General features: G+C 45.5%; 1 protein-coding gene across 50 annotated transcripts in view; it reads left to right on the top strand.

The window, feature by feature from the left end:
* The window catches only part of PDE4DIP (phosphodiesterase 4D interacting protein), a 147,832-nt gene that overhangs the window by 115,320 nt on the left and 15,447 nt on the right, over positions 1–17,065 (top strand). For 28 of the 50 annotated variants that reach the window (XR_014052510.1, XR_014052504.1, XR_014052508.1 and 25 more), the window contains 11 exons: positions 502–1,030; positions 2,498–2,733; positions 3,768–3,819; positions 4,916–5,139; positions 5,758–5,910; positions 7,900–8,085; positions 10,902–11,153; positions 12,083–12,214; positions 12,903–13,022; positions 14,122–14,311; positions 14,902–15,026. Coding sequence is in view for 30 of the 50 variants with exons in the window: in XM_081486122.1 (XP_081342248.1) it covers positions 502–1,030; positions 2,498–2,733; positions 3,768–3,819; positions 4,916–5,139; positions 5,758–5,910; positions 7,900–8,085; positions 10,902–11,153; positions 12,083–12,214; positions 12,903–13,022; positions 14,122–14,311; positions 14,902–15,026 (2,199 nt within the window). In the remaining 20 variants the exon portion in view is untranslated. The remainder of the gene's footprint in view (positions 1–501; positions 1,031–2,497; positions 2,734–3,767; positions 3,820–4,915; positions 5,140–5,757; positions 5,911–7,899; positions 8,086–10,901; positions 11,154–12,082; positions 12,215–12,902; positions 13,023–14,121; positions 14,312–14,901; positions 15,027–17,065) is intronic. The other 22 variants (XR_014052513.1, XR_014052512.1, XR_014052511.1 and 19 more) reach the window with 2 other exon arrangements.

The following is a 17,065-nucleotide window of genomic DNA, read 5'->3' as shown; positions in this document are numbered from 1 at the left end:
TGTTAGTCGCTCAATTGTATCTGACTCTTTGCGACCTCGTGGACTGCAGCCTGCCAGGCTCCTCTGTCAGTAGAATTCTCCAGGCAAGAATACTGGAGTGGTTGCCATTCCCTTCTCTAGAGGATCTTCCCAACCCAGGGATCAAACCCAGGTCTCCTGAATTGCAGGTGGATTCTTACCAACTGAACTATCAGGGGGATATGCAAACTATACATCTTAAAAAAATGTTTTTCTGTTATAAAAGCACTGTAGCTATAGGGACATCCACCAAATTGAAATCGAGGAGAAAAACACTGAGTAAAATAGAAGATGACCACACCTGACTTGCAGGGCTCTTGGTAAGACAAGAAATATGGCATTTGGAGGCTAGTACAGTGCCAGCGCTGAATAAAGTACTGCTTTAACTTTTGTTCTAGTAATTATTGTCCGCAAGAACTTGAAGGGCATGGCCTCAGCAGCATGCCCAGCTTTACTCAGGAGGATGTCTTTGTCTTTTCTCAGAGTGTGAGGAGCACGACAGCCTCAGGGAAACAGTCCCAATGGAGGGGCTGTGCTCCAAGCAGGGACACCTGAGCTCCACAATGGCCAGCCCTGCTGGGAAGAAGCCCTCGGAGAGCCAACTAGGGAAGCAGGAGGAGCTCCAAGAATACGGAAAGTCAGAAGACATCTCTGTCCTACGTAAGGACATCAAAGATCTGAAGGCACAGCTGCAGAATGCCAACAAGGTCATTCAGAACCTGAAGAGCCGGGTTCGGTCTCTCTCAGTTACAAGCGATTATTCATCTAGTCTGGAGAGACCCCGAAAGCTGAAGGCTGTTGGTGCCCTCGAGGGATCCTCACCGCATAGTGTCACTGATGAGGACGAGGGGTGGCTGTCTGATGGCACTGGGGCTTTCTACCCTCCAGGGCTTCAGGCTAAAAAGGATCTGGAGAGTCTGATCCAGCGGGTGTCCCAGCTAGAAGCCCAGCTCCCAAAAACTGGGACGGAAGGGAAGCTGGCCGAGGAGCTGAGATCTGCCTCGTGGCCTGGGTAAGGAGGGTGCTCTGTGGATCATTGCTTGATTGGAGATGTCGAAGTTTATGTTTGAAATAGGGAAGCCCAGGCAGGTAGAAGAGAGAACCACTGGGGCAGTCAAAGAAGGACCTATTTAAATGGTAGCCCTGGGTGTTAAGAAAAGACATATGACCCCTGCTGGGAGATACCAGGTCCCTGGGATTTCCTCTTAGGAATGTCTTCATACAGTGACAGGATATATAAGTAGTAAAACTGGAGGCAGACTTCTTGGGTTTGAATCCTAGCTCCAGTACTTACAGGCTGTGCAAACCTCCTTAGTCTTCTTGAGCCTGTTTCTTTATCTATTAAATGAGGATAATAAGAAAACCTATCTCAAAGGGTGATTATTAGGTTTAAATGAATTAATCCAAGTGCTTATAATAATGCCTAGCACATATTAAAGCTCTAAACCCTATTTGCCATGATTATTATTGTTACTGACACTTTGTGTTGAAAAGCACTGGACTAGATGTCCATCTCGATATCTAGGTTATCTATGCTGAGTAACAAACCACCCCAAAGCAGGGGATTCAAACAGTAATTTATGTGGATTGGCTGGGCTTAGTAGGGGTAGCTCTCACTTGGGGTCTCTCATGCCATCAGATGATGGCTGGGGCTGGAGTCACTGAGATGTCTGGCTAGACATGGCTTCTTCATCCACGTGTCTGGTGACACAGTGCTCCCTGGCTTCTCTCTTTCTCCACCTGGCTTCCTGGCTTCTGGGGCCTCTCCTCCTGGCCTGGGCCTCTCATAGTGTGGTGGTCTCAGGGTAGTTTCACTTCAGCATGGCAGCTGGCTTCCAAGAGTCAGGAAGTAAAAGCTGCCAGGTGAGTTAAGACTGACTCCTGGACCTGGCGCAGTGTCACCTCCACTGTGTTGTCTTGATCAAGGTGGTCACAGAGCCCACCCAGATTTGAGGAGGTGGAGAATGACTTCTACCTAATGATGAAAGAGGAGCGCAGCCGCATTGTAGCCAAGCATGTGGAATGGGAGCTTGAGTGATGGCCATCTTTGCAAAATACAGTCTGCCGTAATATAGATGGTCTTTGAAGTAGAAGACGTGAAAGGATTTATTTGGATTTTTAGTATTTACTGAGTACCTACTCAATAAATACATTTAGCATTTATTATCAACTATAAGTCTACACTATATTGGTGCTGTGAGGGAAGTAAAATACAGCACTGTATTTACCCCCACAGAACTTATTTTTCACTTTTGGCACATGACTAATGCGTATTAAACAGTGGAGGAATGGTGACGTACCATGTTGTTTGATGCAAGTTTGTCAGAATAGAATTTATTCTTAAATACATCCTCTGGTTTTGGTGCCAGAATTCAGCATAAACTGAGGAATTCTTAGAGATGCTCTTACAGAAATCTCTACAGAAGCCCCCATAGCTTAATTTTCCATTCTTACTCTTTCCTTTTCTTTCATCCATTAGGAAATATGATTCCCTGATTCAGGACCAGGCCCGAGAACTATCTTACCTACGTCAGAAAATACGGGAAGGGAGAGGTATCTGTTATCTTCTCACCCAGCACTCGAAAGACACGGTCAAGTCTTTCGAGGACCTCCTAAGGAGCAATGACATTGACTACTACCTGGGACAGAGCTTCCGGGAGCAGCTCGCCCAGGGCGGCCAGCTGACGGAAAGGCTCACCAGCAAACTCAGCACCAGTAAGCTGGCCTCACGGCTTTGGGACCCTCTCAGTCACTCCCAGGGCCTAGCCCCAGGTGGCCGCCTCACCGCCACCACAGCTGTTAACCCAAGTGCTGCTTCTACTTCATTCCTGGGGGCCCTTACGGGATCAGGACTGGCCAGTGGGCCACACAGAGGAGGAACCACACGGTCGGAGAGGCCGTGATTACAACTGTAGAAACGTCACCATTCATGGAATATGCCCTTTGGGAAAGGAGGCTGAGTTCATCCAGTGTTGGAGGAGAAAGGGAGGAGGGATGGGAGGACTTCACGGCAATAAAAAGAGCCCTGAATCAAGAACTGCAGGACACAAGCTCTAGCCTGATGCTACCATTCAGTTTCTTTGGGCAAATGACTTACCTTTTGATATCTCTTGTTTCTTTGCCTATTGCCTGGCATCGCACATGAGTATAATTCAAATAGAGATAAAGCACAGCACCATGCCCACTTGAACATGGGCACTGAATGTCACAGTACACAGGCTAGAAATATTGGTCATGGTTAGAGTCTTTTACTTAGAATTTCCTGAGAGCACTCGAGGGGGCACAGCAGGATCAGTCTTGGGGGCCAACCAGCCCACATCCCAGTGGCAGGTGCAGAGGTGGGACAGGGCTGTTGGTCACTTCCTCAAAGCAAGAGCAGGTTCTACGTGAAAGCTATGAGGGGACACAGTGCTCTCACCTGGGAGTCATTCTGTGGCAGGCTTGGAGCCTGGTGTGTTACGGAAAGAATCTGGCCAAGTGCCTTTTAAACTTTTTTTGCATTGATTTGGGGCAGAGGCAGTCATGCAGGTGATTGCCAGGTCAGGGAAGTTCTGCCTGGTAAGCGCTGGAGATCCTGCACGTCTGTTTTCTAAAGATGCACCCCGAGGTTTCCCGGAGTAATTCTCCCACATGTCCTGACCACACATAGAGTGGTCACTATTTTGCACTTGAATAGGCTCTTGCACTTGTAATGTGTAAAGTGATACTTGTTTAATTTCTTACTGTTTCTTTCTGAATTTGGTTTGCAGAGGATCATAAAAGTCAGAAAGATCAAGCTGGACTCGAGCCACTGGCTCTGAGGTAATTCAAATAGGATCTGGTAAAGGAATTGGGAACAAGGCCTAAGGGATCAAGGAGGGCTGCAACTTCACAAATCAGAAGTCGGTGTTGGGGGGGGCGGTGGTATGGAAAATACTGATTGTAATGAATTCATTTGTTCATGAAACACCTTCCTGTTCTTTTTAGCCTAATTCTTTACACTCTTTTGATAGAATTCTATTGATTTCTATTTGTATAATAATTCTCCAGGCTTAGTAACCTAGAGTCAATCTGACCTAAAAGTAAACTTACCAAATTTCAAGGGTTCTTGGCACCCCAAGGATCTCCTCTGCTCCCCGACTCTGTGTGTTTAAATACACAGTGTGCTTTTTGCCAAGTTGGCTTACCCCCAAGTTGAGTTAGCAGCTAGTTTAGTGGCCACACGGTTTCCTTGGGAAAAAAAGAATTGTATTACAGTTCCTAATAAAATTCCTCAATGTTGCAGAGCTTGGGAGGCTACAGTGCCTTGGAAACCAGTTTTCAATGAGTCACTGCATATTTTCTTATTATGTGCAATAAAATTCAGGCTTGGAGTTCTTTGTAGTTACTAGTTCAAATCCCTTTGTGTCATGAGTATGCTTTAGACCCCTCAGTGCTCCTCAAAATATCTGTGGTGAAGGACAAAGGATTTTTGTTTTCATTTCTAATCTATCATAGACACATACATGGTCTGTACCTTAATCAACCAGATGATTCTACTTACGTACTCTTGGATGTTGTGAGAATGCCACACTGCTGTGTTTCTCAGTGCTCACCATCCATTTCTGTACTTATCTTGTTGGAGACCGGGAACCAGCAGTTCTCGGACTCCAGCTGTCCTGGGGACCACGCTTGGAGCAGCAGTGCCTTAGAGGGCTGGCTGAGCCCCAGCGAGTCCTCAGTGTATCGTGTGGTCAGTGCACTGGGCACCTCTTGCTCCCCCTCCCTCTGCACCCGGCCTACTTGTCACTCCTAAACCAGAGATGGGTAATTTCATTTATTCTTTGCAGGCACAGTCCCCTTGACTTATGTAGTTTTCCTCATAACAACTAGCTCATCCAGTGATTCTGGCTTCACCTGTTGTCCTTCACCCCACTAGGCTTAGCAGGGAGCTGCAGGAGAAGGAGAAAGTGATTGAAGTCCTGCAGGCCAAGCTGGATGCTCGCTCCCTCACGCCGTGCAGCAGCCATGCCTTGTCTGACTCTCCACGCTCTCCCAGCAGCTCCTCCTTCTTGTCTGATGAGCTGGAAGCCTGCTCTGACATGGACATCGCCAGCGAGTACACACACTATGAAGAGAAGAAAGCTTCGCCTGGTCACTCAGGTAGCCTCCACTTTCTGAGTGGAACCACCTTTTTCTAGGCTGAGAGGAGACTTCTACATCCAGGCTTCATAGATATGCCTTGGCACGTGTCAGGCCAAACCATGCCGAGCATAGGCCCCGGTGGGTCAGGATCTTTGCTTTGCTCCTGACTCTGAGTCGACCCTGTCACTGGGTCTCTACTCTCACCTGGATGCTGTTGGACCAGGCAAACCACAGTGCGGAGAGTGAGAAGAGGATGGAGACTTTTGTTTCCCCACTGCCTCACGGGCACACAATCTGTCTGATTGATCACCTTCTTTAAGATGGAATGTCTTATCCCTCCAGCCAGCTGCAGCTCCTGAACCCCTGAGTTTCCTTGGGTGTCCACACATGCTGCTGCACTTGCCTGGTATTTCTGGAGGTGCCTTTTCCTTGGTTTCAGGCTCTGAGCCCCACTGTCACCTCTCAGGTGGCTTTTCTCACTGAAGGAGCAACTGCAAGTAAGGAATGGAAGCTGCTCACAATGCTTGTGCTTGGTGCTTTCCCTGAAAACAAGGCTCTGCCCTGGTTAAATTGTAAGATCAGTTTCCAGTTCTTTGTAGAATACCAAACATGTTCTTTCATTCATGGGTTTTGTAGATTCCATCCATCGTTCAAGTCATTCTGCTGTACTGTCTTCCAAACCATCAGCAACCAGTTCATCTCAGGGGGTTAAGGCTGAACCCAGCACCAACCCCATCAGCTTCCCAGCTCCCCAGAATCCCCCCAAGGAGGCCAGCCAGGCCCATCCAGGTATGCACTAGCCAATGGGGCAGGGGCTTCATCTCCTCTCACTCAGCTTTGACTCTTCTTCAGGGACAAGAAAAACATCATTAGGAGCTTAGATACATCGAATCCTAGACAAAATCAAGAGACCATTCGAATTCACTAATAGGGTCTGACTAGTCTTTAACTACTGTAGAAAAATAAATAATCCATATTAGACTTTGATAGGCATGCCCATTTTGACCAGTAGTTGTCTAATCATTTTAAAAGAATCATCTTCATTTCTTTCTCTCATCTCACCCTGGGAATCAAAGAGGCAAAATGTTTCTCTCAGGATTATTGTAGCCAGAGAGAAAAAAGAAATTTCTATCTGCTGCTCCCTTGTATGTTTTCCCCATTTTATCTGCAGAGGAGCCTCTGTAGTTGGTGGGGCTATTTCCTTCATAGCTGAGGATGCTTCAGTATCCTTAGACAGGATTCTGTTCACATTACATTATCTTTCATGGTTTTATGAATGGGTTGGTAGTCCTTGATATATACATGGTGTATATCTTGGACCAACAGAGTTGTATATTTCATTTACCTGCCTCAGTTTAGTTACCAGGGGATGTATTATCCAATCACAACTCCACACTAGCATTGGCACAGAACACGCAAACCTTATTCTCACCTGCTGCCCCTCAACAAGACGGGCTGGCTGGCTGCCTTCAGTGTGGTTGTGGTGAGGTTACATTCAGTAGAGATGCCTACAGAAGAACACTTTTCTTCTGCTGTCCTTGTCTCTCTCGAGAGCAAGTCAACCAAATCTTAAGAAAAAGAATGTGTCCAACTCTTTCTGGGCTCAAAGTTTCTGGGCCAAAATTTCCAGCTAAACCAGGAAATCATGGGGAAAAAACCATTCACCAAGAGCTGTAGACATCTCTGTGAATGCTTTTGGATTAAAAAGAGCAAAAGGTCGAAGGTTTCAGAATCAGAATGTCTCCCTGAAGGAGGCCTGGGCTGTGTCACTTGGTAATTCAAGGGTCTTGTCCTGCTCTGATACTATGTCAGCATCCTGGAATAAGGGATGTTTTTCAGAATGTGATCACTGTCTTCTGTGTGAAACATTCTCCACAAGTCTAGACGTCTTGGTTTCTGCTCCCTCCGTGGGCTACATGCCCTTCAACTGTTTTTAGGAAAAAGAGCGAGATTCAAACGTCAGAACTTCCCAGGCTTTCTGAAGACCTGTCTGTAGATGGGCTGCATAATGATCACCTGTGAAGTTTTTTTTTTTTTAAACTTTCCCAGCCCTTCTACCGGAGTTTATGATTCGGTAGGTTTGCATCAAGGATGGAAGAATCCACATATGTTTAAGCATTTTTCTTAAATTATTTGAATGTCCAGACAAATTTGCATGCCACTGTGTCTAAGTCAGTTTGCCAAGGCTTTTATTTTTCCTTTGGTGAATGAGCAGAGTGATTTGGGATTCTCAAGTTTGTTTCCATCAGCCTTGAATTTCATGCATTAGTCATGCCAGCATCCCCACTCTCCTAGTCTACTCCTGTCCTCCTCAGGGTGAGTCCAGTTGCTTTCAGGAGTTCTAGGTGTAGGGGAGTCTTGTCATGGGAGCCAAGACTGGCCCATGCTGGCAGCAGTACCCCCAGGGCTCCTGAGAGCATTCAGGCAGAGCCATCCTGACCTGCCATGCCCAGATGGCTAGGATGGGGCTCTCATGGCTGCCTGAGCTATGGTGATGCTACCTTGCCTTTTATAACCAATTGTTTTCAAGATGAGCATAGAATGTGAATGCAGGATAGCCCTGGCAGGGGAGAATAAGGAGGGGGTGAGATAAGCCAGCCTCTTGGGTAGCTATGCTCCCGCTTGGCCATCTTAGTCATCACCACATTGAATGACAGACACTCCCCAAGGAGAAACCTGGTCAGGAAATAGTTTCACCTTCTCAATCTTTTACCAGTTCTTTTCTCTCCCTTTCGGTCTAATGACTTATGTCCTTTCTCCCTAACTTTCTGTTTCTAGGCCTTCATTTCCAATCCATACCCACGCTGGTTAGCCTTCCCCAGGCACCGCTGCCCTCAGCTCCACCCAGCTTCCTGCCCTTCAGCTCTGCTGGCCCTCCCCTCCCTGGCTGCTGTGAGACACCCAGGGTCTCCTTGGCGGAGGCTCAGCAGGAGCTGCAGATGCTGCAGAAGCAGTTAGGAGAAAGTGAGCACTTCCTGCTGCATTTGTGTGCTTGCAAATGGTGGACCCACACTGTGTCTGTCTCTGCATGGCTTTGGCTGGATGGCAGAGTTTTAAAAAATAACACAGGGGTCCACGCTATCAGTGGATGATCGAAGGAGAGCTGTGCTTGCTGTTTTTGGAAATATATTTGCTGTTATCTTATGTGTATGTTTCATCAGTTAGTAGGTAACTAACTATCCTCCTATGTGAAATAAGAAAAGAACTTCACATGATGAATTTGCCCTCTAGTAGTGCTTTAAAAAAAACTAGAAAGCAATTTGAAATTACCTTGTAACCATGGTCTGTGCCTGTAAAGAAGAGCTTGGATGGGCCAGAGATTGATGGTAGGGTCACCATACAGAGAGTGTCCAATGACCTAAGACCACAGCTGAAAATGTGTACACCTTGAGCCCCATTTAGACTGCTTTAGTATCCCTGAAAATGGATACACTGTCTACTCTAACATTAGTTTGATTTCCAGCTAGACTGAGATCATTTTTAAGGAGAGTCTACACATGTTCCTTCCAGCAGGCAGTGAGGTCTAAGAGGCTACCTTCTGCTACCAGTGTTACACGGGTATAGCAATCTAATTACCTACCAACGTGAACATGGTCTTACCTTGTGTGACAGAGCCAGGGCAGAGAACTAAAACTCAGGAAGTGAGGTTACTTGATCAAGGTCACTAGTAAGGGGGGAAAATGGGCTTGAATTTGGATCTTCTGTTCCTGGTTCCATGTTTCCATTATACCTTCTCCATCTAGAATGGTTTTGTTACAGTCCTGCTGAAAGCACAGGCTGAGCTCAGCTGAGCAATATTGGAGGCCCCTTGCAAAAGTTTTTTCTCTCTTTAGAGATGACAGGAAGGTGCTATTCTCTCTGACCTAGAACTTGCTACCATGCTACCATAGCAAATCTGGAACCAACAATTGATGGATAACAAACCTGTTCCATGCCAAAAGGCACGAGTATTCACTAGACTACTTTTCTTTTCCTCACTTCCTTTTCCTTCATCTTTCCACATCGTCAAATTGTCTTCGCCCAAAGGGAAAGACAGGAAAGAGAGCACTGTGCGTGAAAGGGTCTGCTGATGCAGGTTGAACTGGAGTCACATCCAGTCTGTTCCATGGGCCAGATTTTGGATGGTCCAGCCTTGGCGAGAAAGGCTATAGCCCTTTCTTTGCCTTGTTAAGCACAGTCCTCTCCAAGGAGCTCATCGACTCTCCTCCTTTGCTTTAAACCAAGCTTCCGAGTGGATAGTGGTGCATGGCAGCTTCTCAGATCTCTGTGGAGCTACAGCTTCTTGTGGAAGTGTCTGTCTGGTGTTTTTGCATGGTTTAGGGCATGTGCTCTGTATTGTGTGGCTGGGGAGACTGGAACATGAGACTACTGATCCCTGTTACTGATAGATGTGAAGCCTCCTATGACCTAGCTGAGAAAGTAAGCTGAGTATCAACAACCACTGATTTCCCCCTTTGCCTTGTGTGGGGTTGGGGTTGAAAGAGGTGTGGACGAGGTAGGGAGTCACATCTCTTTTAAACCCTAGACTGTAATTTGGATGCTTACATTTTTCATCCCCCTCCTTAATTTCCAGTGATCCTAATGAATATATAATATTTTTCAAATTGGGGAAGGGGAGGTACTTGACAATACTTCTCAAACTTTCCTGCCTGTTAGAATCAGCTAGGACAATTTTAAAACATTCAGTACCCAAGCTGTACCACATACCAATTAAGGTAAAATCTCTGCAGAGCCAGCCACCGGTACTTGTTTTTACATTGTCTCAGATGATTCCAGAATGTAGCCAAATTTGAGAACAGTTATAAATAAGGATCAGAATAGGCAACTGCCAACTGCATTAATCCCTCAAAGGGGGTTGGCTTGGTTGGAAGAAACCAGGACCTCACTCCTCACTCCTATTTCTTAGGCAGAGCTACCTGTTTAGTCTGCTGTTCATGTTGATAATCCCTGGAAGAAAGCAGTCTTCTGAATGTAAATATCCTGAACTATAGCTGGTTCACCTCTTTCCCTCTCTCACCCAGCTGGGATTATTTTTTAATAGAAGCGGAGATGATGGGAAGGCCCATGATTTCATAGGATCTATGAAAGCATCAGCCTATGAAATGAAAGGTCCTACCTCCCCCATGGGAGAGTGTTCATGACTCTTCAGACACAAGTGATGACATTTCAGTTCCTTGAATCGTGTTGAGTAAGATTCAAATCACCCCTTTCCTTATACAGAACCTCTCCCAACCTCAGCAAAACGTTCACTCTGGAGTGACTGGGGCCACCATTCTAGCTGGATTTATGCCCCCTTTCTCTTCTGACAACCCCAAAGGAAAACTGGAAAAAGTGGCACTTTAGCTTCCGGAACAGCAAGTACTCACAGGAACACAAATATTCCTGTTCACAGGTGTGCTCAGTGCTATGGCCCATCACACTCTTAACCCCGTTACACTCTTAACCCCTGACTTTCCCACTGAGTGCTGCCCAGGAACTTCCCTGGACTCTATCATGAAGAATTACCATAGGAGCCAGGATTAGGGCCACAGGACTTTCCTTTTGTGTACATGGGTGACTTTATGATGCTTTATTCACCCCCTACCTCTTGTGTCTCATGCTAGCGAATAGAAGGGGTTAGAGTTACAGCTTCCAGGGTGTAAGTCTTCATCTCACTGGTATTCCACAGCCGACTGGGATCTCAGCCCACGTGTCCCCTTTAGTGTCTGTTCTTCACAATCACACGTTTCCTGGCTGATCCTTGTGTTCTGCTACTGCTTCTCATGTTTCCTTCTGCCCAGGTGTCACCAGTGTTCATCCTGCTTCTCCAGCCACATTGCCAACCAACCACACAGAAGCCAGCTCTTCCCACTACCTCAACCCTACCCAGCCCCTCTGTCCTCCGAGGGGCACCACGGAACTGGGCAGAATCCTGGAGCCTGGGTACCTGGGCAGCAGTGGCCAGTGGGACATGATGAGGCCTCAGAAAGGGAGCATATCCGGGGACCTATCCTCAGGCTCCTCCATGTACCAGCTTAACTCCAAACCCACAGGTAAATACAAAGCTGAGCAGGTCAAAACCATATGGAACCTCTTACATTTACCAGTTACCCTGGTAACTGTACATGTACCCTTACAACTCCCTTACATGCACCCCTATATGGGAGGAGGCCCATTGGGCTTGCTTAGCACCAGCTTCCCTGTGTTTGAAACCAAATTACTCTTTTTTTAGGGTAAAAGTGATGGGTTATTTAATTTTAAACCTTTTTTTTTGTGTTGGGGTATAGCCGATTAACAATGTTGTGATAGTTTCAGATGAACGGCAAAGGAACTCAGCGATACATATACATGTACCCATTCTCCCCCAAACCCCCCTCCCATCCAGGCTGCCACACAACATGAGCAGAGTTCCATGTGCTATATAGTAGGTCCTTGTTGGTTATCCATTTTAAATATAGCAGTGTGTACATGTCCATCCCAAATGCCCTAACTATCTCTTTCCCCCAACCTTTCCCCTGGCAACCATAAGTTTGTTGTCTAAGTTTGTGAGTCTCTTTCTGTTTTGTAAGTAAGTTCATTTGTATCATTTCTTTTTAGAATCCACATATAAGTGATGTCATACAGTATTTCTTTTTCTCCAACTTCACTCAGTATGACAATCTCTAAGTCCATTCATTTTGCTGCAAATGGCATTATTTCATTATTTTTCATGGCTGAGTAATATTCCATTGTGTGTGTGTGTGTGTGTGTGTGTGTGTGTGTGTGTGTGTGTGTGCGCGCGTGTGTTGCCACCATGTCTTGGTGGAGCCAATTCACTCTTTAAACAAAGTCACCTGAGCTCCCATATGCCCATGAGAGAGGACAGTGATGTTTAGGGATCTTGCTGAGAGGCCACTGGCAGAGCCCCTCTAGTGTGCCCCACTAGTAAATAGCCCCAGGATGCTCCATCTCCACCTCCTCCTGTCCTCCTGGGTGGCTGCAGGGGCTGACCTGCTAGAGGAGCATCTTGGTGAAATCCGGAACCTGCGCCAGCGTCTGGAGGAGTCCATCTGCATTAACGACCGCCTGCGGGAGCAGCTGGAACACAGGCTCAGCTCCACTGCTCACAGAAGCGGTAGGAGAGGCCCAGGGCCTCCTATTTCTGGTCTAACTAGGGAGAATCTGAAGGTGCCCTTGGGAAGAACTTCACAGATTTCAAAGCACTGTGGTCTGCTTTCTTCCACTTGCTCCTTACAGTCAGCAAGGCAGGGAACAAGGACCATTCCCCTCCCTTTGTGGCTGTATCTGAGCTCAGAGAGTAACTCTCCTCACTGCAGATCTAACCAGGTCTGGTCCCCAGAATCCTCTGACTTCTCATTCACCCTAAGGCTGTTCATTTGCTGCCTGCTGACTTCTGTGCCCTGGTTCTATGATTGGCACGCAGTGGAGCCAGGTCTGCAAGGCCTCCCCCAGCTGCTCACCGAGGTGACCTTCTTGCCCACACTCTCCCCCAGGCTGCTAACACTGGGAGGCTGGCCTTTCCAAACACCCTTGACCTGTCCACACTGCAGCAGGAGTAGCTATTTACGGAATGGAGCCTCCTGAATAGCTCACCCAGGGCACATGAAATGCATGTAAAGAACCCATGTAGAGGAGCCACAGGAAAGCCAGGCATTCAGCCCAGCAGACATCGTCCCGCCAGGACACGAGTCCTCGGGGTTTTCTGCTGGGTTGGGACAGTGTCTTTGGGGACAGAGAATGAGCAAACAGAGATCCTCTGTTACACAGATGTGTAACTTACCTGCTTGTACTTCCCTGGACAGGCTCCACCTCTAACTTCTACAGTCCGGGCCTGGAGTCCACTCCTCAGCTCTCCAATGAGAACAGAGTCCTTAGGGAAGAAAACCACAGGCTTCAGGCTCAGCTCAGTCACGTTTCCAGAGGTGAGTGCCAAAAGCCACAAACTGTGGTCAGTGTTGTATCCCTTTTTCCCCTGGCCATACCCATCACCAATTGGAGAAGCAAAGAGAGAAGGTGGAGAGAGCAGAACTACTCAGACCCACCAACACCAAACTCCCATAGCTTTTGTCACTCTAGAAAGGGCTACTTCCTGACAATCCCCAACCATGGGCCTTCAGATGCCTAGGCTCCAGGGAGGAGGAACTTTAGGAAATCCACTTCTGTGCAACCCACTTGCAGTTATTCAGTCATTAGCTGTCAAACTGGACACCAGTTAGTGCCTGTTCTACCTTCCCACAACTCACAGCTAGTTTGGACTCAGGAAAGGAAAGAGCAGGAGGCCTACACACCCTCTCAGGTTCTTCCAGACCTTGCTGAAGCTCCCTGTGTCCCTCCCGTGCTGATGTGCTGTCCCCATGACTCCTCGTATACTCAGGGCTCCTCTTTGGTCCCTGGTCTTCATGACTGTGTCTGGAGGTGCTAGAAAAACATCTTCCAGAGCTTTCTCAACACTATTGAGCAGGCATCCATGTGTGGGTATCATTTCCTTTGGGGCCTGGTGGGGTTGTGGGGGGGTGTGGACCTTAGTGTTAATTGAGTTAATGAAATCAATGTATTTTCAATCACAAATTATTTTTATTTACAAATATTTATTGAATAGCCAAACAGACAAAGAATAGTGGCTAAGAGGATTAAGCCCAGAATGAAATAATGCTTGTAAGAAAGGAAAAAGACATTAAGAGAGGTTTCTAAATAAGCCTCTTGATCCTTGGTGAAACTCACAAGTAGAGTATAGCATAGAGGGTATGTGAATACTTAGAAAATAGAGTTGGGAAGCAGAGTGTGTTCCCTAAAACCAAGGTGGGCTATACTGAATCACAGCATCAACCTGTTTCTGCAGAGAAAGATCTCTCACTCCTTGGAGTGTGTGGGTGTAACAGCAGACATTGGCTTTGCCTGCCCAGCAGCATAAGCTGGCCTTCTTTCACCTTAGTTCTGTTTGTCGGGATGGATGTGCTTGAGCTTATCTTCCTGCTGACCTTTGACCCTACAATATAAGTACTCCTGTGTCCTGCTTACCAGAGCACTCCCAGGAAACAGAATGCCTGAGGGAGGCTCTACTGACCTCTCGATCCCGGCTTCAAGAGCTGGAAATGGAGCTGGAGCACCAAAAGATGGACCGGCAGCAGTTATTGGAAGACCTGAAGGAGAAGCAGCAGGAGATCTTGCATTTCCAGGAGGAACGACTGTCTCTCCAGGAGAAAGACTCCAGGTTAGAGGGAGCCCATTGGAAAGGAAGATGGCCACATTTTCAGATTTTGAAAAAGGGATATTGGCAAATCAGTGAATGGTCCTTTTCGGAAACCTCGATATTCCCTCTGCTATTTCAGATTTGTGGGTAACTTTGAACAGAAGGAAGGACTTCTCTAGGAATGACTTTTTCACTCCAAAGTTGAGAGAGTAAAACCCTCTTGTGGAAGGCTTCAGCATATCAGATTCTGGAGAAAGTACTTCCAGTGAGTTTTAGGATATTACTCCCATCATAACCTAGGAGGTCTACACCAGCCTTGATTCTGCTTCCCAGCATAAACCCTATAACTGCTGGACAACATGACAAGACACGGTGGGGCAGTAAGAACACCAGGTAGTGTTCCTAGGTGTGGTAGCTAACAGCACAACTCTAAGCAAAGGGACTTTACCTTCTGAGCCTCTCTTGCCACACCTGTGAAATAAAGGCAGTGGTCTTCATGACACATCAGTTGACATCTAGGGCTAAAATTCTGTGATGCAAAAGTTGGCTCAGAGCCTCTTGCCCTGATAGAAATCCACCTGCTCAGTGGACCCTTGCTTCTCCCCTGCCAGGCTGCAGCATAAGCTGGCCCTCCTGCAGCAACAGTGTGAAGAGAAACAGCAGCTCTTCCAGTCCCTCCAGTCAGAGCTACAGATCTATGAGGCACTTTATGGTGACTCCAAGAAGGGGCTGAAAGGTATGTTTTCCCTTCTTCCCCACCCTGTGAGCTTCTTGTTCTTGCTAAAGCTTCCGGTGAAGTCTTTACCTTGGGAGTTCTGGAGATCTTGGAAACTTACTTTGTTCTATCTGAGAAAAAGCCTCAGCCATTGAGGATCCCAATAAGAAGCGAGGAGCCCTCACACACAAAGCCCAGATGCTGGTGACAAGAGCAAGAATCAGCCTACAGATCCTTAAAAATAGGCTACAAGAGTCAAACTTCGCCTACCTGGATGGTCTGAGACAAGTTAATCAAAGTCCAGACTATACAGTGATTTTTTAAAAATGCAAAGAACCATTCTGGTGGTGTCATCATTTGAAAACGTCTCAGATGTTGTGAATTCTGATCACCTACACAGCGATTGTTGCAGACAACCAGCTCCCACGCTGATGTTTCCCCAAGTGAGAAAAAAGTTTTCTTTAAAGAAATTTTTATTCTGGGTATAATTAATTTATCAGAAAAATAATTTGCAGATATTTCTCCAGGTCCTTTTAGGGTCTTTGAAAGACAGTACTTTTTAGATTTTATTGAACATCAAAGTTTTTAATTTTATTATTTATGCTTTTCTTTATGTCCTAGTGAAGAAAGCTTTGTCTCTCTCAAGATCATAAAGATTTCCTTGTATTTTTCTTCTTGAAGTTTTATAGTTTTTGCTCTTATGTTTAGGCCTGTGTTTCATTTTGAATTAATTTTGTATACGATGTGAGAAAAAGGTTAAAGTTATTTTTTCCCCATATTGATATCCAGTTTTTCTAGCACCATTTGTTAGAAAGAATGTCCTTTTCCATTTAATTACCTTGGCAGCTTTGTTGACAATCAATTGACCATAATTTCTGTTAGTAATATTTTGTAATTTTTGGTATATTCATCTTTCATATTTTAATTTTTACATAAATATTTCTCGTGTGTGGGATAACAATTTTATTTCAACTGCCAAGTAGTTTTTTTTGCTAGGATATAGGAACACAATTGATTTTTCATCACCACAACCATCCTCAAATTGCTTAGCATCTCCACTGAAAAACAATTGCCAAGGCAAAAAAATCACTAGCCAATATATGTGTGAGTCTATTTCTGAATTCTTCACTCTATTCCATTAATCAATATGTCCATTCTTCTACCAATAACAAGCTGTCTTCATTGTTAGAGTTTTATAGTAAAATCTGAATTAGTTTGGGTAAGTCTTCACACTTTGTTCCTTTTTTTCTCTTTTAAAATTAAAAAAATGATATTGGAGTATATTTGATACACAATGTTGTGTTAGTTTCAGCTGTACAGAAAAGTGATACAGTTATATGTAGACATATATCCATTCATTTTCAGAATCTTTTCCCATATAGGTTATTACAGAGGATGTTTATGTTAATACCAACCTCCTAATTTATCCCTACCCCCCACCTTTCCCTTTTGGTAACCAGAAGTTTGTTTTCTAAGTCTGTGAGTCAGTTTCTGTTTTGTAAATAAGTTCACTTGTATTCATTTTTTAAGATTACACATATAAGTGATATTATATTTGTGTCTTTCTGTCTGATTGACTTCACTTAGTATGATAATCTCTAGGTCCACCCATGTTGCTACAAATGGCATTATTTCATTCTTTTTTATGGCTAAGTAATAGCCCATTGTATACATGCACCATATCTTCTTTAATCATTTGTCAATGGACATTTAGGTTGCTTCCATGTCTTGGCTATCGCAAGCAGTACTGCTGTGAACATTGGGGCACAAGTATCTTTTCCAAGCATGGCTTTCTTCAGATATATGCTCACGAGTGGGATTGGTGGATCATATGGTAGCTCTATTTTTAGTTTTTTAAGGAACCTCCATACTGTTCTCCCTGTGACTACACTAAATTCCCACCAACAGTATAGGAATTTCCCTTTTCTCCACAACCACTCTAGTATTTATTGTTTGAAGATATTTTGATGATGGCGATTCTGGCCAGTGTAAGGTGATACCCCATTGTAGTTTTGATTTGCATTTCTCTAATAATTAGCCATGTGAAGCATCTTTTCATG

Source organism: Giraffa tippelskirchi, chromosome 5 (assembly GCF_054371585.1).
Source record: "Giraffa tippelskirchi isolate mGirTip1 chromosome 5, T2T-mGirTip1v1.2.pri, whole genome shotgun sequence".
In the NCBI taxonomy this organism is placed as follows: Eukaryota; Metazoa; Chordata; class Mammalia; order Artiodactyla; family Giraffidae; genus Giraffa; species Giraffa tippelskirchi.
Note: the sequence above shows the minus strand (reverse complement) of the source record. Positions and strands in the feature narration are given on the sequence as shown.